At 46.4% G+C, this 25,960-nt stretch overlaps 6 protein-coding genes across 6 annotated transcripts; 3 read left to right on the top strand and 3 right to left on the bottom strand.

The window, feature by feature from the left end:
• Positions 1 to 4,598: 4,598 nt before the first annotated feature.
• BO72DRAFT_313620 (uncharacterized protein) lies at positions 4,599 to 5,879 on the bottom strand. Its single transcript, XM_040940528.1, has one exon. The coding sequence runs from the start codon at positions 5,672 to 5,674 to the stop codon at positions 4,685 to 4,687; it is 990 nt and encodes a 329-aa protein (XP_040795590.1). The 5' UTR covers positions 5,675 to 5,879; the 3' UTR covers positions 4,599 to 4,684.
• A 133-nt stretch (positions 5,880 to 6,012) lies between these two features.
• On the bottom strand, positions 6,013 to 9,063 carry BO72DRAFT_463702 (uncharacterized protein; the record flags this gene model as incomplete). Its single annotated transcript, XM_040946604.1, has 4 exons — positions 6,013 to 7,744; positions 7,791 to 8,553; positions 8,633 to 8,943; positions 9,044 to 9,063. 4 exons carry the CDS (start codon positions 9,061 to 9,063, stop codon positions 6,013 to 6,015), a joined length of 2,826 nt encoding a protein of 941 aa, XP_040795589.1.
• A 1,859-nt stretch (positions 9,064 to 10,922) lies between these two features.
• On the top strand, positions 10,923 to 11,939 carry BO72DRAFT_391685 (5'-methylthioadenosine/S-adenosylhomocysteine nucleosidase family protein; the record flags this gene model as incomplete). Its single annotated transcript, XM_040941867.1, has 1 exon — positions 10,923 to 11,939. The coding sequence occupies one exon, from the start codon at positions 10,923 to 10,925 to the stop codon at positions 11,937 to 11,939; it is 1,017 nt and encodes a 338-aa protein (XP_040795588.1).
• A 6,443-nt stretch (positions 11,940 to 18,382) lies between these two features.
• BO72DRAFT_453567 (MFS transporter) lies at positions 18,383 to 20,621 on the top strand. The gene is made up of 2 exons (XM_040946013.1): positions 18,383 to 19,254; positions 19,314 to 20,621. Exons 1-2 carry the CDS (start codon positions 18,645 to 18,647, stop codon positions 20,516 to 20,518), a joined length of 1,815 nt encoding a protein of 604 aa, XP_040795587.1. The 5' UTR covers positions 18,383 to 18,644; the 3' UTR covers positions 20,519 to 20,621.
• An 80-nt stretch (positions 20,622 to 20,701) lies between these two features.
• Positions 20,702 to 22,009, bottom strand: BO72DRAFT_391678 (putative phosphatidylglycerol specific phospholipase; the record flags this gene model as incomplete). Its single annotated transcript, XM_040941866.1, has 1 exon — positions 20,702 to 22,009. The coding sequence occupies one exon, from the start codon at positions 22,007 to 22,009 to the stop codon at positions 20,702 to 20,704; it is 1,308 nt and encodes a 435-aa protein (XP_040795586.1).
• A 584-nt stretch (positions 22,010 to 22,593) lies between these two features.
• BO72DRAFT_350349 (uncharacterized protein) lies at positions 22,594 to 22,794 on the top strand (the record flags this gene model as incomplete). Its single annotated transcript, XM_040940691.1, has 1 exon — positions 22,594 to 22,794. A coding segment is annotated over one exon (201 nt), but the record flags the coding sequence as incomplete, so codon positions are not given.
• Between the last annotated feature and the right edge of the window lie 3,166 nt (positions 22,795 to 25,960).

Genomic DNA, 25,960 nt, shown 5'->3' with positions numbered 1-25,960 from the left:
AAAAGAACTACAAGAAATTTAAAAAAATAATATTATAATAACTAAATAATTTTTTAAATTTAAAAAAAACGCAGCTATTTTTATAAAAATTAGAATACTACTTATAAAAAATATTACAAAAAATCTAAATTAGCTAAAATCTTATACAAAAATAATAAAAATAATTATAAAAAAAATATATACTATAAAAATCTATCTATTAATCTTATATAAAAATTATTCTAACTATTATAAAAAAATAATCTTATAAAAAAAATATTCTAAATAAAATAGAATAAAAACTGCGGGAGTAGTTTTTTTTATAAAAAAAAACACCCGCAGAAAAAAAATTATTTATAATAAAATATTAATTAAAAACTATTTTATTTTATAAAAAAGTTATATATTTTAAATAGTTATTAGATAAGACTAAAAATCCTCGTAAAACTAGATAATAATTTTATTATTAAATATTTTATAAAAATAAGAATCTAAAAATTAATTTTATAAAAATTTTAATAGTTAGAACTAGCTAAATTTATATAAAACTACTATTATATATATAAAATATATTAAAATAAACAAATAATTTATATAAAATAATAAAAATTATTAAACCTACTATTATCTACCGCAAGATTTTAGAAAAAAATAATTATAAATTTTATTATAGATTTATTTATAAATATTTATAAAAATAAAAACTTACAGAAGATTTATAATAATATTATAATTATAATAACTTAATTTAATAAAATAGCTTATTTTATTTTTATTTATAAAATTTTATTAGAAAAAAAACTTATAATAATCTTTTTTAAAAAGATTTTCCGACTATATAAAATATCTAAAAAAATAATTATAAACTATAAATTAATTTTTATAAAAAGCTTCTAATTAGACTTTATTTATATTTTTATAATTTAATAAAACTTAAATATAATCTACTATTTATAAATAAATAGTTAAATAGAAAAAATAAATAGTATACTAAAATAATATCTATAAAATTATATTAATTTTAAATAAAATAATTAAAAAAAATATTATTATTTATAAAATTTATTTATAATAATTCTTTATAAGTATTAACTAAATATTTTTTTTTATAATAATTATATAATATCTATAAATAATAGTCCTAGATTTATAAATACTAAATAATCTTATAAAAAAACTAAAGTAATATTTTTAAAAAATTAAAAAAATAAGAAAAAAAATAATTATAAATCTTAAACTAGTTTATAAATATTAAAAAAACTTTTATAATAAAAACTGTAAGACTATTATTTTTATAATAAATTAAAAAATTTAAATATTTATAAAAAACTTACTATAAAGAAAATTAAATAAAAAATTAGATTAATACTATCGCAGATTATTTTATATAATTAAAAAATAAATAAATAAATTTATAAACTAAAATTATTTATAAATTTTTAGATTTATAATATTTTTTATATATTTTCATTTTATAAATATTATATAATAAAAAAATAAACTTACAAAAATATTTCTTATAAAAAAATAAAAATCTAAATAATTATAAATATTATTTAAAAATATTACTAGATTCGCGACGCTGTAAAGAAACTATAAAAATTCTAATAAAATAAAAAAAATACTATAATAAAAAAAATACTTAAAAATCTACTATAAATTTATATTATTTATAGATTTATAAAAAATTTATTTTATAAAGATATAAAAAACTTAATTAAAAAACTAAAAAAAAACTAGACTAAATATAAATTATAAACTATTTATAATTATATATTTTATAATTTTTATATAAATTATAATATATATTTGCAATATACAGCAGCCGGAATATATAAAAATATAATTCTATTTTATAAAAAAATAATACTTATTATTTATATATAAATAGTTATTATATTATTAGCTAATTTTTTTATTAATATAATTATAGAAAACTCTTTTAGAAAAAAATTATAATAATATTTATATATTTAATTAAATAATAACTATTAATTAATTTATAATATAAAAATATTCTTATAAAACTAGATCTGAACAATCAGCTATTTTAAATCTAATTATTTAATATATAATATTAATTATATAATAAACTTGCAGATTTAAATCTATTTATAATTAAATAAAAACTATAATTTTATTTAAAAAAAATCTAATATTATAGCAGATATTATTATATTATAATCTAAAAATCAGATTATAATAAATAGCTTAATAAATTATAAAATATTTTATTTATTATTATCAGCCTGCTCGCAGGGTGTAGATTAATTTTAAATAATTTTAAATATATTTATTAAAAATAAAAAAAATCTAAAAATTATAAAAATAGAAGCTATAAAAATTATAATAATATTAATTATAATCAACTACTAAATCTATTCTCTGTGGATATATATAATAATATAAAAAAAATAATAATAATAATAATAAATATAATAAAAATAAATATAATAGTAGTAAATATAATAAAAATAAATATATTTATAATATTAATAATAGTAGATCTAATAGCAGCAGTAATAATAAAAATATTTTTTTTATAATAAAATAAAAATAATAAAATATATTATAAATAATTAACTAAGTCTGAATCTATTCTATAAATAACTAATATAAAAAAAATAAAATAAAATAAACTAATAAAACCTGCGGACATAAAGCTTAAATAATAAACTATAAAAAAAAATTAATTAAGTTTTTATAAAAAAAAAAAATAAAACTAAGTTCTTACAAAAACCAAGCCCGCAAGAAAAATTAATAAAATATTTTAAAAATTATTATAAAAAAAATTAATAAATATTAATTTATAGGAGTATCTAAAAAAAAAATATTATATAAAAAAACTTATTATAAAAGAAAAAAAAAAGAAAAAAAAATTATAAAAAAAAAGAAGACCGAAGATCTAAAAAAAAAGTCTTTTTATATAAAAAAAAATTTTATTTTTATAAAAATAGTTTTACTAGTCTCAACTACAAAGTATTTCAAATAATTTAAAAAAATAAATTAAAAAAAATTAATATTATTTATTATTTTAACTGCAGAAGAGCTGTTTATATTTACTAAAAGAATTATTTATATTTATTAAAAAATAATTTTTATTACTGCGGGAAGACGTCTAAATATTTAATAAAAAACTATTTAAATTTTATTATAAAAAATAGTCTATAAATAATAAATTATATACTAGAAGCAACTATCGCAGAAATATTAAACAAATAATATAATATTCTACTATAAAATAAGAATAGTAAAGCTATTTTTTTTATTATTCTAATTTTCCGTAAAGTAGTTTATAGAGAAAAGAGTTTAATAATATTATTATAAAAAATAATCTATTCTCTGCGAAAAAAAAAATAATTATAAAAATTAAGCTAGTTTTTTTAATTTTTATGATTTCTATAAAGAAAAATCTATATATATTATATCTTAGATATTAATTATATAATAACTAAACAAACAGATTATAATTCTTATTTAAAAACAAGCACCTCGCAAATTAAAAAGTTTAGTAATAATATTTTAAAATAATATATTAATATCTTTAACTTCGCGAAGAGTTATTCGTTCATCATACTATTTTATTCTACCAGTCCTTATATAAACAATTACTAAAATTTTTTAAGTATAAATATCAGCAGCTGTTAGAATTTTGAAAGAAATATAATTATAGCAGCAGCGATAGTATTATTAATAATAATATTAATAATATCAATAGCAGCGGCAGTAATAATAATAAAAAAAACTATTTATAATAAATCTCTTTAAAGTAGCTGCGGCTGTGTTTTATAGATAATAAAAAAAATAGAAAAAAATATTCTATAATTTTATGTCTATTTAATTAGAATCTTTAAGCTATAATATATATTTCGGTTATTAGCTGTTCTAATTAATTATTAGAATAGTTATTTACTATACTGTAAATAAGCAGTTTAGTATTTTAATTAGCTGTTTAAAACTATTTAAAATATATATAATAATAAAAAAAATATAATAGATTTAAAAAGATTTATAGAAGTCAGAATTTACTAATTTAAGATTTTTTTTTAATAACAAATATGTAAAATAATAATAATAGTAGCAATAGTGAAAGTATTAATATATATATATTAACTATATTTTTGTTTTTGATAGGTAATAAAATACGGACTGTTCTGCTGCTTTTATTTGTACCGCCGTCTATACTATTTTCTGTCCTGGGCCTGGAACTGGCCCCGAGCGTAGCGAGGGTCATCAAGGCTTGTATATTAGTATAAAAATAATCAATTTAATATCTTAGCCCGAGCCGGGCTTATATTTATTGGAGAATATATTTAAAAGCTAGAATATATTATAAAAGCTAGCTAAAAAACTAAGACAATTTGAATTATATTAATTAGCTATGTGTTATTTTTCACTTTCGGGTGTTATGTGATCCGGCGATCCCAGGCCACCGACGCCGACACAAGTCCTGATGACTGCCCAGACTGCGGAAGGCGTGCACGTGAGGAAAGGCTGTGTTGCTCGTCAGGATTCAGAAGACAGTCCTGTTAAAGACGCCATCTGGTGGCGTCGTCCTGGGTGCGAGCAGGGTGTTGGTGGTGGGTATATATTACATCGCAGAGTAAAACCCGCACCTGCAGCAGGTATGACGGTGGCGAAAGGATGTGTGGGGCAGGTAGAAGGCGTAATTCGTATCTCATTTGGTACCGTGCATAATGATTGATCATTGGCACATTCTTAAGTCCACCTTCCCCAGACAGGGGAAGCCAGACAACTGGTCCTGCAACTGCGGTAAACTCCCCGACAAGCCTCCAACGTCAGAGAGGATCAACCGCTTCAACGTATGTCGAGACCGATCGAGGATGTGCATGAGATCTGACGACCGAATAGCTGTAGAGCAGAGCGATATCCGTTCCAACAGGCAGGATAAAGACTCTGACTTGGCGACATGCGAGTAGAATTCGATGGCTAAGTCTTTAGGTGTCAGACTGAGATATAGTTTACGAAGAGTCGGCGTGCTGAGCAGCATGTTGAAAAGGAAGGAATAGTTATGTGGCGTGAGTCTGTGCTCCAGGTGGAGGTTCGTGAGGGATCCCCATCCGGCACGAAAGCCTGGACTGAGGAAGAGCGTTTTTGGTAGTCTCTGAATGTTCATGATCTCGGACCTATAGTTCGTTCCCCTGCCATACCAGAATAGCTTCACGGGCAAAGCAGTATCGGCGATAATGTCAAGCAGGATGCTCGCGGCGTCGTCGGGGGTGAAGTGTTGGTCATAGGACACATCCATTTCGTCTTCGTCGGGCGCAAGATGGTTGCCTAGCGGTGAAATTACAAACGATCGGCAATTGACCAGCTTGTCGACCAGATTGTTGCGGAACTGTCGGATAGTGGGATTTTCGAGGGGGTTGAAAATATGGCCCGCGGCGCTGCGCTGCCATTCGAGATTGCGCCCGAGAAACGGTTCGGGAGCCATGACCACCAACCGCTGAACATGCTGTCGCATGATCTCGTTAGTTGCGATAGCGTGGATTTGACTGAGGCTCCCCTTGGAGAAATCGAGGTGAATTTCCGAGTAGCGTTGGGCCAGGCGATGGATTGTTCGGTTGTATGTATGGCGACATGTTCCCAGCAGAGAGGCTAGATCCTGAGTTTCGAGCTCGTCGCAGATGAGCTCCAGAAGCTCCAATGGTAGTTTGTCTAGCATGCAATGCATGGTGATGTAGCGTACGGCAAATACGGCGATCAGACTTTGGAGAGGGTGAGAAGATCTCGCTATCGTCTTTCATTTATGCGACGGAGCCGGCGGCCTCAAGGTCCCTCGCGTACCTTGGTGGCACGGTCCTAAACTCATTTGTCGCAGATCGTCATCCCCGCTCCAATCTCGTATCAAGCAGTGATTAACACGCAACGGTCAGAACCCTGGTTGTAATCGAGATATTATGAGTTTGATCATCACCCGATGAACTGAGAGCCATTGAAGCGGTAATCGGTTTGCCAGAAATGCTTCCGCCCCCGCTCCAGCGCCTGGTTGTGCTTAGCCTTCTTCTTGCTTCATAGCTCTTGATGCTCGCTACGGGGAGGCTTCTTGCTTGGGGACTCCTTCTCTAAGATGTCTGTAGACATCAACATAGGAGCTGAGGGGACCTGACGTCTGCGCTTTCGGATCGGTGCGCTCTCGTTTGGAAATAGACCCGCTTCGGCACCAGGCTCATTGCGCCGGGGGAGAGGGCTTGAAGCAGACCTAGAATCGCTGCCGGTTTCACCAAGATCCCAGTCTTTTCTCCTGCGGCGCTTTCGTGCCTTTCGATTCTCCTTTTCTTCATGCCGGGTTGCTGTTGATGCCGCCTCGAGTTGAGCTTCTTGCAGAGCTCGTGCGCGCTGGGCATTGAGAGGACGGGGCTGGCAGTCTCCGCACATATGCTCGTCCGGGATTTGATTATCGCCGTAGTAGCACACGATGTGTTGCCATGTATTGCACTTTTCGCAGTATATTGTCTGACCGTCATCGTGGCTGAGACCGCAGATGCATTTGATCATTTCCGACTCCTGCCCCGGCAATTCTTCCATCAAATTTTCAGTGCCTGGGAGCTCGATTTCGTAATGGTCATTGAAGACGGCGTAACCTTTCTTGGGGTTTCTGGGGGCGGACATCACAAACGGTTCCAAATTACGAATGCTCCCAGAGTAGTCACCATTCTCGGGCACGACGTGGTCGCGGTCGATGTGGAAAAGCAAGGACTGCGATGAAAAGAAAGGTTCGCGCTGTGGACAATCATCCCATCTGCATAAGAGCGGTTGCCCCGATGTTTGCAGAGCTTTCTGTTCCAGCTCCTCGAAAACATCAAACGGATCGACTTCGGCGTTATCCACAACTAGCCCACCGTGGGTGACCTTGATATGGTGCATCAGATCTTCCTGCAGACTGTATGATGTACTACATCTTTCTAGCGGACAGCGGATTCCAAGGTGTGCGACATGCTCGTCTTTTATGTGTTTGAGCAGGGTACCCTGAGAGCCCCATGTGCAGGAGTAAGAGCAATCATGCCACCTGCACTTGGAAGGATTTTGAGAATTTGGATCGTCGCTTGTGGGAAGAGGTCTCGGACTCTGGTCAAAGGGAGACGAACTATTCCGGGGAGGAGGCGAATCAGGTTGATAGTCGAGAGCATCAACACTGGGAACAGGAGAGATGTGACTATGTCTAGATGTATACATAGCTTCATTAGCGGGTGAGGGGCTCCGGTAGCTGCTAAATTCAAGGCCTGATAAATTCTGCGACAGCGCACTGTGGCGGTTGCCACTAACGATCGATATATTCGCCAGACTGTCCCTTACTTCTTCGTCGCTGTTCGCGTTATTCTGTATCGGCGGAAGCGACAAAAGGGCCAAGTCGAACAGGTGGTCAGCAATGTGTTCCTCCATAGGTGTCGGTCCACCAGAGACTTTTGGCTTTTCGGGATCTGGATGCTCTAACCAGTCACAAAATGGACAACTGGGAAACATTGGACCAGGTCGTGCGGCTCGGATCTGAAGTTTCTTGATTTGCATATCAGTTAACCGTCCAGAATGCATGTCTCTAACATGATTCGCAAACTCCTCGGCACTCTTCATTACTGTCCGATCTGACGATGCATGGCGCATTGAACAGATCCATTCCGTCGATGGTGCTGGATGGGCTTTCAGGTGCGCCAGCCATTGCTCAGCGGAGGAGAACAGCTCACGAGGGCTCGTACAGTCTTCGAAGAGACAGATGTACGGCTCCAGGTCATCCTGAAAGTGCTTTCTACCAAAGTTCAGCGTATGAAGGCTTGTGAATCATGTTCACTTACATCCATCGAGTGCCAGTCAGATACTTGATGTTGATGACAAAAGGACAGTATGGGCATTGCGCCTCTTTCTGTCCGGAAGCTACTGATGGGGGCTTGGGAATGTGTTCGTTCATTCGTGGAATGTGAGAACTCGGTGTTGCTGTAGACACCACAGACGGTTCCGATGAGCGTGGGTACTGAAACCGTTGAGGATAAAAGGTAGACGCCGTTCGAGTCGTAGGGGCTCGTGCTGGCGAAGGGAGCGGAGCATCTGGTATTGAGGGTCGCTTCCGGCTGGCTGGTGGGGTCGGTATATGGTGGACCCCCCGGCCACTTGGCAGAACCGGGGCGACGAAGCCACCTTGATACTTCTTTGCCAACGGCTTGTTGTACAGAAACCGACGTCGTCGAAAGCAAATAGCATCCGCAAGCCGAGATCGCAATGCTTCCGACAAGCGAGAGTGTCGGAGCTTCAGCACCTGGGATATGAAAGATTCAAAGGCTTGGTTGATGTTATTACCATCTTCGTCAAGGATAATCAAACGAGTAATACGCGAATAAGGATTTCTAACTCCAGCATTGCGTATCGCTGTTGAAAGGTGATGAAGACGAGTGATGGTGTCCTCCACGGCTTGATATGCCGGCACGATGGACAAGTTTTTTAGAGGTTGGATCTGAAAACCTGGATAGCAAGGCGTTGTGGTCTCACACTGATTCGATACCTCTGAGCGACTTGCTTCATCATTGTTGTTGGGACTAGATACTTCCACCTCGGTGCGAAGAGCTGTACACATATCAGCTTGCAGCGCTGGTCAAGTGGGGGAAGCAGGACATTGTAGCGAGGTTATCGCTTGATTACACACCCTGACCGGCATATAGCGCCAGAATCTCGAGCAGGTTGATGATGATTCTCTGTACGTCTGGGCTGTCCCTCAGACGATACTCCAAGGATGCTTTATACCTAGCGAAAACACCTATATTGGTAGCCCACAGGTTAAAGCGCGCGAGCTGAGCTTCAGCCAAGTGGGAGAAAGATCCCGAGACTTGGAGGCACTTTTCCAGAGCGATGACCGCGTCTTGAGCCAGCACCGTAATCTGACGCTTTTCGGGGTCTTCAGGGTCTTCCATGGCCGGGCTGCAGATCTGGAATCCTCCAGACAGGAGTTTGAATTGACTAAGATGGGGCAGGAGGGGAAAGAAAAACGTGGGCTGTCACGTGGCATCAGCACTAGTCAGTGAGGCTGAGCCGAGATCGAGCTGGAGTCACCACTCACCATCCCACCGTGTCACTCATGGCAAGATTATTTGGATCCTTATATCTGACCTGATGGCTTTCGCATCAGGGAGCGTGGATCAACCTCCTGGTGAACTGTTCTTGCTATTCCAAGCTGTTTTACCCCACTTTGCTTCCATCGCCAGCCAACGGGTCACGCAATACCGCGACAATGCAGACAAACGCATTCCCTACGTTTTATTCGAGGCCGATCTCATTCTCCTGGGCCTACGACAACCCACCATTGCTGCATCTCTCTCTCCCGAATCAGCGACAGAAATGAGGAATGCTTGCGTGGAACAAATAACGGAGATGCTGGGGATTCTCGAGAGCATATTACGACAGGACCGAACTTCTACCGAGGTAATGGTCGGGCAGTTCGGATATCGACGAGGTCTTTACTGAGCAAACGTGACTAGGCCAACTCGTTCTATCCTTTACTCGAAGGCATCCGGGCTGGCACCATCTCCTGTGCCGATTTCGAATTGTGTTCTGCCGAGGGGGATCAGTACGCCACAGTGAGCAAATTTAGTCAATGCGCTCGCGAATTGGATCGTCTTTGTAGCGATGAGACACCCGTGCCGCCCTCAAAACGTCATAAGAAGCAACCGTCCTTCGAAAAGACCCGAGCTTTTGCAAGACTCCTGTATGAATGTGTTTCAGCCAAGGGGCAGTGCCAATGCAACTCCTGTCGTGGCTCAATGCTTTACCTTCAAACTCATTCCCATCCGGAACCTTCGCGCGTCCAGCTCAATTTCAAAATGCTTTTTACCAAGGCCTCCGCCTCCTCCTACAAGTGGTTCGAGGGAATCGTCAACGTGACTCTTCCGGATTCAAGTATGAGCACTTCTGTGTCTTCCTGCCAGCGTGATCTGGACCTGAGCCCTAAAGAGCAAATTGCCATCAGATTCACACTCAATGCGGCTTCCAATGGGCCTCCGTCGCGCGACATCGCGATTGAGTCAATATGTCTTGCCCTTCCAGCAAGCAATATGTCGATTCTCAACCTGGGTATTGAGGGCGCCAGAATGGTCAAGAGACCACCTCCCCGTGAGCGAGCCTCGGCGTTTACATACGATCAAGCGTTGACACTTGACGAAGTCCTACGGATGACACCACCGTTGCCGCTAAAGCTGCGCCGGATTCTCGCTGTGGTTCTTGCTCATTCCGCTTTACAGCTCTACGAGACTCGTTGGTTGCCGACGACTTTAACCTCGACGCGTGTCATCTTCATGCAAACAGACCAGGGTCAAGTCGTTCCTCGGCCATTGATTGCCGCTCGGCCGGCACAGAAAGAGGACAGAGCTGAAGAGACGCATGATTGGCAGGACCTGGCTCATTCGAGTCCGTTTGTTCTCTCTCTCGGAATCATCCTGCTTGAGTTATGGTTCGGTAAGCATATCAGCGAGTTGCGTGATACAGCGGATATGCCTCTCGACGGGACAGAGGATCCCAATACCGACCTTTTCACCGCGCAGCGATTATGGGAGCAGTCCGAATGGGATATGAGTACCAGATACCGCAATGCAATTGGAGCCTGTGTGAACTGGGATGTTTGGGACTCCGAAAAAGCCAGCCCAGAACATCTCTGTCGATTATTATATGACCAGGTCGTGTCACCTATCGAGGATCAGTTAGCAGAAGAGTTCAACGCAGATATCGAAGAGATAGATAATCTTCTTTTGTCCTTGAGCAAGAGCAAAGATCAACGGGCCATAAGCCTAGCCCATCAGAAGCGACTTCTGAACGGTGGGAAACGCTCGCATCCCAATGGTTCAATTCAGTCGTACCCTGTCAAAAGGCGATACACCGCAGATCAATGCAGACCATCCCGAAGCTGGAGTCCTTGCCCTGAGTCCGATGACGAGCTATCTTCCCAGATGGACCCAGATACCTATACCGTGGCCATCATCTGCGCATTGGGTCTGGAATCAAATGCAGTCATCGGCGTCATGGATGAGATTTATGAGAGCTTGCCTGAGGCAGCTCGTAAGGATGCCAATGCATATACAACCGGCCGCATTGGGAAAACTTCCGTTGTCATCGTCCACCTCCCCGGAATGGGAAAGCTCAATTCGGCCAACAGTACCATGCGCCTCAAGTCGACCTTCCGAAAGGTGGGCCTTTGCCTGGTGGTCGGAGTGTGCGGTGGTGCACCCTACAATTCTCGGGCAAAGAAGGAGATTGTGTTGGGCGACGTGATAATCAGTACCGGACTGAAGCAGATCGACTTCGGCCGCTATTACGCCAACGGCTTCGTTCCGAAGAATGACCCTGAAGATAATTTCGGACGACCGGCGGACCGTCTGCGCTCTTTCTTGCGCATGTTAAATGAAACCAGCTACTATTATGATCGCATAAATGATGAAACGATGACCACACTAAAAACGCTCCTTCGCTCAGCGACGGGCGAAAGTCTCGCCTACCCAGGTGCCCATCGGGATCATCTGTATGAATCCATTTACCAACATCAATGTCGTGCCAAAAGCGCATGTGAAACATGCAACGTCACCGACGGGACAGTTTGCCAATATGCCCTAGACACATCGTGTGACAACCTGGGGTGTGAGGTGAATCGCGTGGTGAGTAGGTCTCGTCTGGCTAACCTTGATTCGTCACGTCCAGTGGTGCACTTTGGTCGTGTAGCGTGTGGTGATGGCGTAATGAAATCTGCGCAGGATCGCGATCGGTTTGTTGAGCAATATCAAGTGATCGGGTTTGAGATGGAAGCGGCGGGGGCTTGGGATGCATTTCCGACTGTCGTCATCAAGGGAGTGTGCGACTATGCTGACAGTCACAAGAATAAGCTGTGGCAAGGCTATAGCGCTGCAGTCGCAGCATCGTGTATGAAGGCGGTCCTGACCCATTGGGCCTCTCGCACACCCTCGGTCACTTGAGCACCCTTCCCGGTAGTGGAGGCGATTTCCCTGGTCGTTGAGAGCAGGGGCTTGTTAGGGTTCCGGTCCCCTGTCTGCCGAGTGACCTTCTGGAAGGTTGGTCCATGCTTGTATATAACCTCGACACCATATCAGATTCCACACGATTATTCAGAATCACCGAGTTTTGGGAGCCGAATAATCAACTTGATCGTCTGCAATGCGCTTGGGGGTTTTTCCACCAGCAATGTCAAGGGGTTCGACCGTAGACAAATGATTTACTGCTCGCCGTGCTTGTCGATATGATTGGATCGGCAACAAGGACACTCTAACTCCCTGATCACGCGCTTAAGTAGCTCCGTCGGCCTCATATTGGAAAAGATCTTTCTGACAGGAACTTGCGTTCGATCTTGCAACCGAAGGCTGCCGCGTCCGCGCACGAACGTCGGCACGCGCTGATGGGCTGTGACAGCTTTACAAACCGCGATAGTTTCAGTGTAAGGAATCCGACAATGTCGGTTTGCGTTCCAAGGCCGCCTCTTTTGTGGACAATTTCGTAACCGCACTGAAAGTTTCGTCGGTATGTTCAAGGTCTGAAGATTGACTCAGATATTCCTCGAGCACGTGTCGTAATTAATGAGCTCTTCAACCACCCCCAGACCAATGCATACCAGCGCTCCCAGTTGTAGAAGTGATGGAGGGGAAGCGTCTTATCACCGAGGCTCAAAAGTCCTCACTGGCACAGCCATTTGACTGGGGCCAAAGCCACGGCAGCATCGTGCCGCAGTGAGGAGTCAATTCTGCTGGCGACAAATGCTCGATAGTATGATTCAACCCCGTTGAGTGTCTGCATCCGACTGATACAGATCTCCAGTCGCAGGCTGATCTCTTTCCATGCGAGGTGAGGCACGCCGCCTGTACGCCTTGGGATAAGGTCCATTGTCGGATGCCCAATCAACAAATTGCTGATTTGAATGATACGGCCCTAGATACTGCCTCATGTCAAGCTTCCTGTCCATCCATTGTTGGAAAGGCCGGATTGACGTACTTGTCCCGGAAGAAGTGGGAGACGCTCCGCCTCGTCCGCCTCGCCCGCGGCCACGGCCCGCACCAAAGCGAGGATCACGTCCTCGATTTTAGAATCACCGAATACAGTACGACCCACTGCGAAGATTGCCTGTTCAATCTTTTCAATCGCGCGGCAAAGATTTTTCTTCCAACATATTAGCCAAGATAGCCCACATTGCCTCTGGGGTCTGGCGCTGGGCTGTCATGCGTGTCGCATGCGTATTGATACCTCCATCCCCCATGCACCGCAACACAGCCATGCTTCTCCGATTTCTTCGGGTAAAAGTACTTTCCGACCAGCCCGAGCATACGAGAGTGATCTGGTCAGAGCAAGCTTTCTTTCCCTCGAAGCTTTTGGTAGTATGAAGATAACTCCCGCGACCGACAAATGGTATAGAGACCCTGGGCATGTCCCCTTCCTCCTCTAGGACGAAAACAAAATATGGCCTCTTCAGTTGCTTTAACATGCAGGGCAATAATCCGTCGGCATTAGACAAGGATGTAGCGCAATCGGATCACAGGCAAGTAATTGTGAGCAGTTGTCGCACCTCTTCGAGAAACGTGGAGATGCATATCACGAACACCTGGATGCGGAATGGATCTGCCATGTATTGCGGTCCTTATTGCAGCACCGTTGTGCCCTAAGTTGAGTCACGAGGATTCCCTCACGGAGCTGAGCACGCAACCGCAAACTGGAAGGAGCGTCGTGCAGCCTCTACATGTGCCTCCGACTCATCTAGGTCAAAGCCATGGAACAACCACCGAACCTCCTCGAGAACGGCTGGGGAACGCTACCCCAGTGTTTGGGCGCAAAAGGCATGAGTTACATGAGGTCTTGAAGGTGCATGGCAGATCCAGCGTTGATTGTATACAGATACGCAGAGCTTCGGACTCAGTGCGCTGTTGAGGCAAATGGTAGATGTGGGTGGTTGAAGTGGAGGAGGAAGGGATCAGGAAAGAAGTCGGACGGGAGCAGGGAAAAGAAAAGACGCCAACCACTTTCCTCCTTCAATCTCGGCTGCTGCTGCTGTCACGGCAGCAGTAGCAGCAGATCTAACATTCAACCGCTGCCATCGGAGAGAGAGATGACACAGATTTCCTAGGAAGGCCGCAACTGCCATCAACCAGAAAAGACGCATTGCATGCTTGCTTGTTCGATCATAAGGCCGTTTTCGCCCGGGTGGCTGAGGGGGTCTGTCTCATACACTAGAGCCACCGGCTGTTGTGTCCGACGATTGATCGTACATCGAGCGACTTCTTGACATGCATACGGGTTTGTCTTGATCCCCGGGTACCAGGTCTGTCGGAGCGTTGGATAATCTGCTCAGAAAGAGCCCGAGGATAATCGCCAGTACCCAATATTCCAAGGGTGCTTAGCCATCGTTTTGTGGTTTGATTCGGTCCATCACGCAGTTTGAAGTTGGGATATTAACCCAGCCAGATCACAGCACCACTAGAGCCCACACTGCTACATGGGAGTAGCAGCTGTCAAGAAGAAGCAAGCTCATCGAAACTAAGTACGCTGGAGGTTACCTGGGTGTATCCGAGATGGTTAGTCTCAGATAGCCTTTCGGCAATAGACTGCATCCTGTGACTGCTCTTAAGGGGTCGCACGCAAGGCACACCCTCCTAGCGATCTGGAGGTTCAGGTCAGCTCAAGGGCACCAGGGTCTTTCATGTCCTTGAACAAGTACTTTTTCAGCACTTTGATAGTTTATCTATTAGCATTTCCTCGGCAATCGTTCTCTGAGTCCGAGGGCCCGAGAAACAATACAGTTCCTTGCAGTCATGCTTGTAGTTGATGTCTTTACTCCAGGACCTTTGTAGTACCGCTGGAGAAGGTAGTACGCCAGATTAAGTGTAGCAGCAATCTGCGCAGACAGGCACAGTTCGATAGTGATAGCAGCAACCCACCATCTGTAAAGAATCTTAGTACTGGCACGGGGTGTGCAACCTCCGGACCCCAACCCGGATCTTCTTTTGTCGCTGTGATACCTTGGCATCCCAGCAGTGCCGTTTTCTGTCCTGAAAGTAGTTGCACAGAGCCGGGCACACGCTGAATGGAGGTTTCGTGTCGCGACCGGCAAGCTGAGAAGGAATATGTCAAAAGTAGTTTTCCTTTTCCGCTTAGGTGTGGCGGTTGAGCATTCCACGAGGTGAAATGCAGCAAGTGCAGCTTTGAACACACCGGGCAAACAGCCCAATCGGCAAATCAAGAAAAACCCTTCACAGCAGCTAGCGAACAAAGGCCAGAATTTCCGAGACCGACCTAGCCCATGCCTATATCAACCGAGCAAACGCGCTGGAAGCTTTCATCGCTATTCTGTACAAGACGTAAGACCCAAGATGGAGATGCGACAGCCTGCTAGAGAGGTTCCTCTAGCGTTGGACATTGCCGTCGCTCGACCAGCCAGCGGAATCAATGACAGCCGCGTGGACCTGCGTAATTCGATTTCCCAAAAGGTTCTCGCTGCGCCAGTTCATGTCTGAACGCAAAATGTGGACATTGGCGCAGGAATCGCGTTCAGGACACCTCGGTCTGCAATCCAATATATTTCACTGGTTCATATTGCTTCTCCACCATGATGAAGTATTGTCCCCGCAGGCGAACCGAGACATATGCTCCTGGGTCCGAATTCCATCGCTCAAAAGCTCGAGATCCCATTTCATGGTTCCGAAGAAAAAGTCATGGCGACCGTCTTGAGTTCAAGCGATAGTGTCGGAGCTTCAGCACCTGGGATATAAAAGATTCAAAAGCTTCATTAATGTTATTGCCATCTTCGTCAAGAATAATCAAACAAGTAATACACGAATAAGAATTTCTGACTCCAGCATTATATATCGCTGTTATAAAATAATAAAAACGAGTAATGGTATCCTCCACGGCTTGATATACCGGCATGATAGACAAGTTTTTCAGAGGTTGGATCTGGGCAGCAGTCGTATTTTCTCTGCGGGGGCCGGGCTCAGGCACCATCAGCTCATCCAAGTCAAGATCCTGGCACTGTTCAGCGGCAGATGCGGCAATGGCCGTCGAACAATACGGAACGAGCTTCTTCCCATCGGTCTGAGAAATCTGCTTCGGTTGACGCATGACGCACCGTACCATCGAAATGTGTAGGGCTCACCAGATCAGCCAGAAACCGGTTCGTGAACGTTCCAGCCTTGTGGAATTGGGACTTAGCAGACTAGACTTGCGAACGTGCATCAGTACATCCGCTGCGCTTTTGCTGGGAGAAACGTTCTTCAAGTTCTCCGCAGCGAGCTACGAGGGAGCACGCCAACTCTGAAGCATTCGACCAGAGCATTTGCACAGACACTCCCGCGTCCGAAGGCGCTGCCACGATGCGGTTTGGTACCTGTCGTCGTCTCTTTTCAAGGGCCTTCACCCGATCTACACTCGTATGACCGTGCAGCCAGTTGCGAAGGTTTGGTGACAGGGGCAGTAGCAGCTGAAGCAGTAGACGCTGGTGCTGTGGCAGGTGACTTTGCTGTGGTCACTTTTGCCTTTTCTCGTCTTGGTAGACGTTCCTGGCGCATGGTCCACTGGTTCTTTCCCTTTCATGGCTGTCCTTTATGAGTTCGAAGCTGGTCATAGCTTGGGCCGTCCGCGACTCGGTCCGGTGTTTTACCATTTTCAGAGAGTTCTCTGAAAGTAGCGATCTTCGATTCGTTGTATACTAGCACACAGTCTTCCATAGATCCAATACCGGGGGGGCGAGGCTGCAGGGCATGTGAGTTGATCTCAACGACGGTGTTCGGAAAATCCGAGATCTCGGACTCGTTCGCTATAACAGGTCCGATGTGTAGTGTTTTCGAAGTGGTCCCGGCCTCTTTCTCGGTCATTTATCTTTGAGCACCCACATTTTGTGGTGACGATTTGAACAAAGATGAGCGTCTTTGTCCGCCACAGCACTGCCACCCAGACGTCTTGGGCTTGTGGATGTTATCCAAGATGACCAACTAATTCGAGCGTCCCCGCTCGTAGTCCCACTGGCAGAGCGGTAAAGGCCGCGCCAGCCGAAGCCCAGCGTCTTAAAGCCCAGCAAACCTGTCTGAGTCAGCTCATCGTGGATGGGATTCTTGGACCCTTCTATCTCTTCCCGATTACTCACCCACATTGCTCGGAACAGGACACAGGAGCCAGGGATGCATGCGCGAACGTATGGCTGAGAGATTCCCACTCCGCAGGATGCACAGGCATACATGCGGTTGAAAAATGATTCTGGCTGGACATGACCATGTATGATCCACTTGTCTGTATCTGTATAGTCAAGATAGGTCGATAAGTGATGAGAACAATTGAAGAGTTCTTTGCATATGTATGTACGATAGCGATATCGCCTCTGCTCAAGGAAGATGGTCCTATCCATGGTAAATGGATTAGGTCCCTACTTGAACAGACCACATCTTGTGTGATGTCTCACCAATATGTAGTTCGATGGATCAAGCTGGATGAACACCATGTTGATAGTGGAGATATAGGAAGGGGAGGGATAGAAAGATGAAGGACCTGAAGAGTGGAGGACTGGTGGAATGGTTGGTTGAAGGAGAGAAGTGGAGAGAAGAGAGTTGCGAGGAAGAAGATCAACGGAGATATTTATGTCACCCTGGGTCGACAGCAGGGGTGAACCCAAGGCATCTGGTTAATGATAACTGTGGGTGAAAGAGGTGTCCTCAAATCAACCCTACGCCTGACATTGTTGTATAGTGGTTGGTGTGAACGATAAATAGGTAGGGCCAGCCCGCCAGCGGCTTTCACAAGCGCCGTTTGGCAGCACCTTGGTTAAGTCTTTGTCTATGTCGCAAGTGAATAGTCTATACATACTTTCTGCGAATCTATACCCAACTATTTGCAAATGCACCCCCCAGCAAACCCAACAGCAGCAGAGCGAAACCCAAGAACCAGTCCAATGACGTCACAGCCAGACCCAACCAACAGCCAAACCACCTTCAATCAGCACTATAAAGCTAAGCTTCCACCTCCAGCACAACATATCCATCAATCCCCACTCTACAGTGACATGTCTTCCAGAAATTCCAATCCGGCATACCGAGCCAAACGGACATCATACCCAATCTCGAATCAATACAGGCAGCAGACGATACCTCGGTTGGCACCCTTTTCCAGGCCGTCGGTTTGCCGAAGCGATAGCCGAAGGAATGGGGGCCAGCCCCTCAGCGGGTCACTCGCAGCCAATGCGACTGCAGTCTTGACTCGCCGCCGCCCCCTCTTCCCCTCTTAGTGCCTGACCCAATGATTCAATGCTTCCAGTCGGCCAGTTTCTGCACGCGTGGTCTGACCTTAAATCACAATGATCCCGATAACCCAGCTAGATAACCAGAGAATTCCTCAGGATGGGGGGTTGAACCACTTACAAGAAGAAAATTTCATTTCTGATAGCACCATCCGATCTGCAATTCTCGTAACGATAGACCACACGTAAATTCCCCAACTCATATAAAGTTGGAAATATTTCCCTGGCCGTGAAAGCCCTCGCCTTTCTCGGTTCGATTTTTGGTTTTGCCCGTTGCCAAAAGGAACAAGCATCTTCGGCTTCAAGCCAAGCAAGCAATGCGCCAAGCGCCGCGGCCGCTACCCTCCCGTCGGACTCAAAAATAACCACTGGCGCTCACCTAGTCAAATAAACTTGAACAATGGCCGCATCAACTGAGAAGGCGTCCTCCCGACCGGCTCGGATCCCCTACTGGCGCGTCCTGGTCGACCACGGCGCCGTCACCGAGGAAATCATCAACCACCCCTACTGCGGCCAGGGCACCGAGGAGGACCCGTTCATCGTGGAATGGATCCCCGACGATCCGCGCAACCCGATGCTCTTCCCGCAGCACCGCAAGTGGACCTTCACCATCATCGCCGCCTTCGCCACGTTTGGCGTGTCGATGGCCTCGTCCGCCTACGCGGGGAGCATCGACCAGGTGATCGAGTCCTTCGGCATCGGCACCGAGGTCGCCACCCTGGGCGTGTCGCTGTTCGTGCTGGGGTTCGCCGTCGGCCCGCTGGTGTGGGCGCCCCTCAGCGAACTGATCGGCCGGCAGCTGGTCTTCGCCATCTCGTACCTGGGGCTCGCGGTCTTCTGCGCCGGGGCGACCGGATCCCGCAACTCGTGGACCTTGATCATCCTCCGGTTCTTCGCGGGCTCGTTCGGATCGTCCCCGCTCACGAATGCCGGCGGCGTCATCGCGGATGTCTTCCCCGCTGAGGAGCGTGGGCTGGCGATGAGTTTGTTCGCAGGCGCACCTTTCTTGGGTAAGATTCCCTCCCTAGGTATCGACATTGCCGACAGCAGGCTGACTAGTATCAAATAGGACCGACCATCGGACCCATCATCGGAGGCTTCCTCGGCGAAAGCGCGGGCTGGAAGTGGGTGCAGGGCCTGCTGGCGGCCTTCTCCGGCCTCATCTGGATCATCCAGTGCCTCATGATCCCCGAGACCTACGCCCCATTGCTGCTCCGCGCGCGGGCCGATCGGCTGTGCAAGCTGACCGGCAAGGTGTACCTCAGCAAGCTGGACCGGGAGCGCGGCCGCGTTTCCGTGGCGAACGCCTTTGGAGCGGCGCTCCTGCGGCCCTGGGTGCTGCTCTTCGCCGAACCGATCGTGCTGCTCCTGTCCTTGTACATGGCGATCGTCTATGGCACCCTGTACATGCTGTTCGACGCGTTCCCCATCGTGTTCCAGGAGATGCGCGGCTGGAGCGAAGGCATCGGGTCCCTGCCGTTCCTCGGGGTGATGGTCGGGATGATGACGGCGGTGGGCTACAACATGTACGACAACAAACGGTACAAGCGCATCCACGAGCAACACAACGGCTTCGCGCCGCCGGAGGCGCGGCTGCCCCCGACAATGATCGGAGCCATCACCATCCCCGTCGGATTGTTCTGGTTCGCGTGGACCAACGGACCCTCCGTGCATTGGATCGTGTGCATCATCGCCGCCGCGCCCTTCGGCTTCGGGATGGTGCTCGTCTTCCTGAACATCATGTCGTATTTGATCGACTCGTACACCATCTACGCCGCCTCGGTATTGGCCGCGAACTCGATCATCCGCAGCTGCTTCGGTGCGGGCTTCCCCTTGTTCACGACCTACATGTACAACAACCTGGGCATTCACTGGGCCTCCTGTATCCCGGCATTCTTGTCGCTGGCGTGTCTGCCGTTCCCCTTCATCTTCTACAAGTACGGAGCAAGCATCCGACGGAAGTGCAAGTATTCGGCCGAGTCGGATGCGTTCATGCGCAAACTGGCCGACAAGACCCTGCACCACCCAGAGAAGGAGGTGGAGGTGGAGGATGAAGAGGCGGAAGCTGTGGCTGATGGGGTGGATGTGACGGCTATCGACCACGAGTTGGACCTAGAGCGAGGCGGCTCGCTCTCCACGGAGGAAGACTCGCAGCGCCAGTACGAGGCCAATCCGTACGACATCGACCGGGTTAATACCCGCAACTCCGCCATCACTCAGCACTCGCGGTCGCGCTCCGTTCAGTCCAAGCGGAAGAAGTGGCTGGGGTTCTAGTCAATCATCATCATCATACCAACTCTAATAGTGGCGCAAGCCACCCTGTGATACCATACCATACTATAGCATAGCATAGCATAGCCTCGCTCCAGCATAGCATCAAGATATAATCAGATTTGTGCTTTATTACTTCCAATGGAGGAAAGAAACCAAGAAATCGTCCCGCCAAAAATCTCACGCTCACGGCTCCGGTAGCCTTTCGGGCGTATCCGACCGAGGAGAATCCCGAATCAAACTGCCAAAGCTGGGGGACCAGGCTACGCGGGGTGTCAACAAGGGTAGGTCCCATAGCTCCGCCACATACTTCAAGATGGAGGTGTGGGTGAAATCATTCGGTTGGTCTGTCGGTCCGTGTTGTACGGCTCCCTTGTCCACCCACGGCGAGATCAGCAAGGTAGGGACGCGTACACCGAGCCGATCGAATCGGAAAGTCGTCTGCGAGCCGTCCCGCGCAGCTTCGGTGTATGGAAGGTCGTCCCCTGCAGGCACATTCTCCGGAGGGGGCACGTGGTCCGCAAAGCCACCATGTTCGTCGAAAGTAAGGATGAAGAGGGTCTCGTTCCACTGCGGGGATGCTCGCAGTGCCTCATAGAGACTCTTCAAAAACCCTTCTCCCAGGTGAATTGGTGATGGTGGGTGGAAGGAGGTGAACGAGCAGCATTCCGGGTTGATCCAGGTGAACTGCGGCAGGGTGCCTGCCTTGGCATCCTTGTAGAATTGATCGATCGGTTTGACGTTCGACACCCCATGACCAGAGATCTTTGTCCAGGTATAGAAAAGCGCATCCGGCAGAAACCCCGTGGTGTTCGAGTAGTTGATCCAGCTGATGTTGGCCGCCGTCAGCTGCTCGAAGATGGAGACCTGGGGCAGGGAGGAGGTGTCGAAGTCGGGATCGTTAGACCCATGGCCGTGCGAGGTGCCCGATGTAAGATACGCACGATTGGGATTCGTCGGACCGGGGACGGAAGCAAACCAGCGATCGAAGAGAACGAAATTCTCTGCCAGAGCATTCAGGACGGGGACGCGGTCGGGGGGGTAGTAGTTGATGACTTCGGCTGCACGGCCAAGATTCCCGTCAAGCCCATAGGCGCGGACCTGTTCTGTCACAAAGCCCTGCATAGTGGGACGGTCAGTGCCTGGTTTCGGATCATAGGTGCCATAGATCTGCAGATTGCCTCCGGCGATGCTGTGGTCGGGGTCATCGGGGGCAATGTCCTGCGCGGTTGGCTTGGCACAGACTTGAGGAGACACTGGGTCAGAGATATTGGCCGGATTGCAGTATTGTGTACGAATCAGCCCGTCAATGTCCGCGTTATAGGTCAGTCCCCCGGCAAAAGTATCAAAAGAAAGGTTCTCCTGTACCACCACCACAACATTCTTGATTGGATTGTGTACTCCGGGAGGCTTTGTGTCACCGGCAGGGCCCTGTGGATGGCCGGAGATAATGCGGCCAAGGAAGAAGAAGAGTAGCAAGGAGAGGATAGTCATCACAAGCAGTAAAAGAGTGACGAGAGCTCTCCGGACAAGAGACCGCCATCGTGATGGCTGTTTGTGGATCTGGTAGTCCTCAGGATCTATGCTATCATCCTCTTGAGGGAGGAGTCTCCGTTTCTCTGGTCGGAGCATTTTGTCCGGTTCGGGCGATGAAGATCTCGACGACGACATTGTCAAAGAGATGGACCTGAAGAAGCAGTGTAACTCGGGACGATGAAGCAGCAATGGGGGAGAAGAGACAATGTCAAGTTCTCGAATGTACATGAGTGGGAAGTAGAAAGGCACAAGACAATCAGGCGGGGGCGGGGCATTTGACTGAGTCAGCAGACAAGAGCCATCCGGTGATTTGCTGCAGATTCAAGGGATCAGCCATTCACAGAGCTTCGCTCTCACCGTGGATGCAAAGATAAACAGCAATTGGCCAATGTCATCGACCTAAACAGTCTCTTTCCCAGATAGGAAGTCCCAGGGAAAGCCGCCCGGGAAAGGCGGCCAGGCCCGGTCACATGTGAGTGAATGCATTCAAACATTCATCTATCAACAATCAAGTTTGCACACCACAAATCACAGGCACAAGCTACAGCATCCCCTTCAAAGTTCTCGGCAGCCAAGCCGACCGGCAACTGCTGCACTTCTACTGCTGTCAAGCGGTCGAGAGTCTCCCAAGCTTCTCCGATCCGACGCTGTGGACGCGCCTCATCCTCCCGCGCTGCCACGCCCAGCCCATCATCCGCAATGCACTCGTCACGCTGAGTGCCCTCTACCAGGACCACTACAGCCACAGCGGCCAGCTAACGGGCAAGGAGGGGGCGAAAGATATCCCGCGACAACAACCATCACCAAGTGCCGCGGACCGCGTGTGGGGTGGCGGAGGATATCCTCCCCAATCTGGGGGCTCTGCTGGCGCGACTGGACATTCAAGCCAGCATATACGATGATTCGTGTCCGTTGGTGCTCGTCAGCCATGAAACTATGCCAGCACCACTGGCTAGGCATGTATTGGGCGACTACACCAACAACCGCCTCGAAACACACTTGATCAGCCTCGAAGCACGACTCCTGTGACACCTGCTCGTGCATCTCCCCCACAAGCACACTCCACTCGCCAACCTCCCGTCGGTGATCCGTCACGAGCGACGAGCGCTCGACGCTGCCTTGCGGGCCTTCATCCGCTCCATCACTGCCACACCTCTACCCAGAGACCCGAAAGGCAGACAGCACGTTCTCCTCTTACGGATACAAGCACAGCTGTTCCACGGTGGTCTACTAGAGAACACGCACCCGCGCACCTGGAGCATCTTCAGCATCCGCTGCTACAGACTCTGCGCTAAGCGCCGCTCTGAGCGATATGTCCATGCTCCTCGACGAGTGCAACCTAGGCGGTGGGGGGGGGAAGCAACACTTCAGATTCCCGGCCAAGTAAAGATGCTCCACCCGGATTCACCTTCACCACGCAGCTCATCGCAGGTCTCTACGTCGTCTGCCTCAAAAGCACCGATCCCACCACGGTGGACACAGCACTCTCCCTGCTTCGAGACCCGCGACTGCCCCGACGGGACGGGCTGTGGGATGCAAGCGTGGTGACCAAAGTCGTGGAGAGGCTGAGGAACACAGCCCAAAGCAGTAGTAAAGAAAAATGTTGAGGGTGTGTACTCTCAGCGATTGACCCCGCCCGATGTGCGGTTGAGGATGTCGGAAGGGGGATTCTTGATGCCAACGACATTCAGGGTGTAGATGATATCCTCGGTTTGATGAGCCTAGGACAGGTCATTGTCCGGTATAGATCCATAGCCCCGACCGCTAGATGTAGTGTGTCCTTTGTCACTGACTGATAAAGTCAAGATCGAAGGGCCGGACAGTTTTAGATAGTGCGAAACACACTCCGGCCCTTATCTCAGATCCTGGAACATAGAGAGCTCGGGTGGTTGCCAAACCTTTCTCAAACTGGTCAAACAGGTACAGCGAATGCAAAGACAAAACTACTTGCAAGCCAAGACCACTTTCATCTTCAGCCGATTATTCATCGGGGGAGCAATTCCCCAGCGGCACTCATCGCTTATGCTCGGCCGCTGCTGGAGGGTATCAGATCAAATCAACAGGTTGATCGATGGTGATCTTGCTGTCAAGCATCCGAAAAGCACGTAACCCACTAAGTACAGTATATTGCAGCCTATCGCATCAGAATCCTGGCGCCAAATGATTGCTGCTGCGGATCTCCGAGATTGTTGCTGCCTTGACCGAGTTTGCCGAGAGACCCGGAACCGACGGGGGGTTTGTCCAGGATTAATCCAAAGTGGCGTCATTGTGGCACAATTTGAGGAGATCTTTCGACACTCTTCTCGAATAGCAAATGAGCGAATGGGGTTGTTTCGACTCGTACCAGAGTGGTATAGTCCGGGTAAAGATAAAGTGGTCGTCCCGCAAATTACCACTTTAGTAATAACAACGGTATGATAACGACGCTAGCCCCTTTTGCGTCGGGCAATGATCGGACCTCGGAGGCTGGACAAGCCCCTCGTCTGGGATTTTTCCCAGACACTCACTCAACTAAAGAGTTGGCTACCTATATCCTGTAACTTATGCCATTGCACTTTGCTGACCATTCTGGCGTTTCCTGAACATAGTAGAAATATTCTCAACGACTCAGGGTGCGTCCGTCCTGAGCTAGTGAATTTGTCAGTGGATTTCGGTTGGGACTACGGAGTAGTTAGTCTCCGCTCAATGACCCTTGCCCCCGATATTTCTTAGACTAGGGAGCTTTTGCTGGTTTCTCCGCACTGTGATAACTACGATAACCCAGGAATCAGGATCCAACACTGAGTGCTCCATGTATTGAGAATGTGAGTCGGTGGATCGGTATGCTCGAGCGCCGACTGCGTACGCAAGCTTATGTCTGAGCGCAATCACCTTTCGAAACTTTTAACATTGACGTCTTGCCATCCTTGGCATTGCGCCAGGTATAGTGGGTCCGGCAGAGATTGACCCTTGAGAAGCCTTAGCGGCGCTGTTCAAGTGTTTAATATCACCACTATGGTTGACGGTTGCTCGTCACCAGTCTAGAGGGAGACTCATACGTAGTAACTAGATGGCATTCGCATGGTATCTCGAATTTCGTGGGGATAGACTTACACCGACCATTGGCTGGCCTCTCAGTCGCTAGAAGGAAAATCCTCATTGTCAAAGCGTCCGTAGAATGCCATTTGAGACGGTGAAGTGGATCTGGATTCAAGAGAGGCCAAGACACTCGCAAAAATTCCAGGTAATCTTCCAGAACACGGAGTGACTCCTGAATTCTGAACTGTTGTTGATCACACCCAATTTGTTCCTTCGGCCACGTTGGCGGTCCGCCCGAAACCAAGCATCGACCTGTGCAAGTCATGGATCATCGGCCTCTTCTATGGAATCGGATTCAAAGATCGTGATTCGGCGGTGCACAGCACATATGACAAAGAATCCACCGCCTGCGATGCCAATTCTGACTTTCTGGCGCTGTTGGTTGACGACGCGCAAGCGGGTCCAAGTGGCTGTCACCAGCGGCGGTTGAGCTCTCAGTCGTCATACCGAGTCGTCCCAGCGAGCGCAACAGATCAGATAACCAACCTGAATGAAGTATCTAATGCCGAGCTTCGGTTGTGCGATAATGGACGACTCGGTGTGCAAGCCAATAGAAAATGATGGCTGGCTCGATGCGAGACTAGACACCGCCACGCTGCGGGCCAGACGTAAATTGGGAACTGCCAAGGGGGACTAGCCTGGATGACCCCGATCCACGGTGACGACCTTGGCACACATGGAATTTGCTCACCCGCACCAAATCAAAGTTGGCCTGGCCCTGCTTGCGTGGAGATGTGCCCCATTGTACAGAGGAGAAGATACTGATACGTACTGGTTCCCTTCTGTGCCGCGCGTGTGGTGAATTCAATTTGGAGTTTGGACACCCACCCC

This window comes from Aspergillus fijiensis, assembly GCF_003184825.1.
Source record: "Aspergillus fijiensis CBS 313.89 unplaced genomic scaffold BO72scaffold_96, whole genome shotgun sequence".
Lineage (NCBI taxonomy): Eukaryota > Fungi > Ascomycota > Eurotiomycetes > Eurotiales > Aspergillaceae > Aspergillus > Aspergillus fijiensis.
Note: the sequence above shows the minus strand (reverse complement) of the source record. Positions and strands in the feature narration are given on the sequence as shown.

Bases quoted from the DNA above. Each gene is read 5' to 3' on its own strand.
- BO72DRAFT_453567 (XM_040946013.1), top strand. From the start codon at position 18,645: ATGGCCGCATCAACTGAGAAGGCGTCCTCCCGACCGGCTCGGATCCCC. The intron at 19,255-19,313 runs GTAAGATTCCCT...AGTATCAAATAG, and splicing joins CGCAGGCGCACCTTTCTTGG to GACCGACCATCGGACCCATC.
- BO72DRAFT_313620 (XM_040940528.1), bottom strand. From the start codon at position 5,674: ATGCATTGCATGCTAGACAAACTACCATTGGAGCTTCTGGAGCTCATC.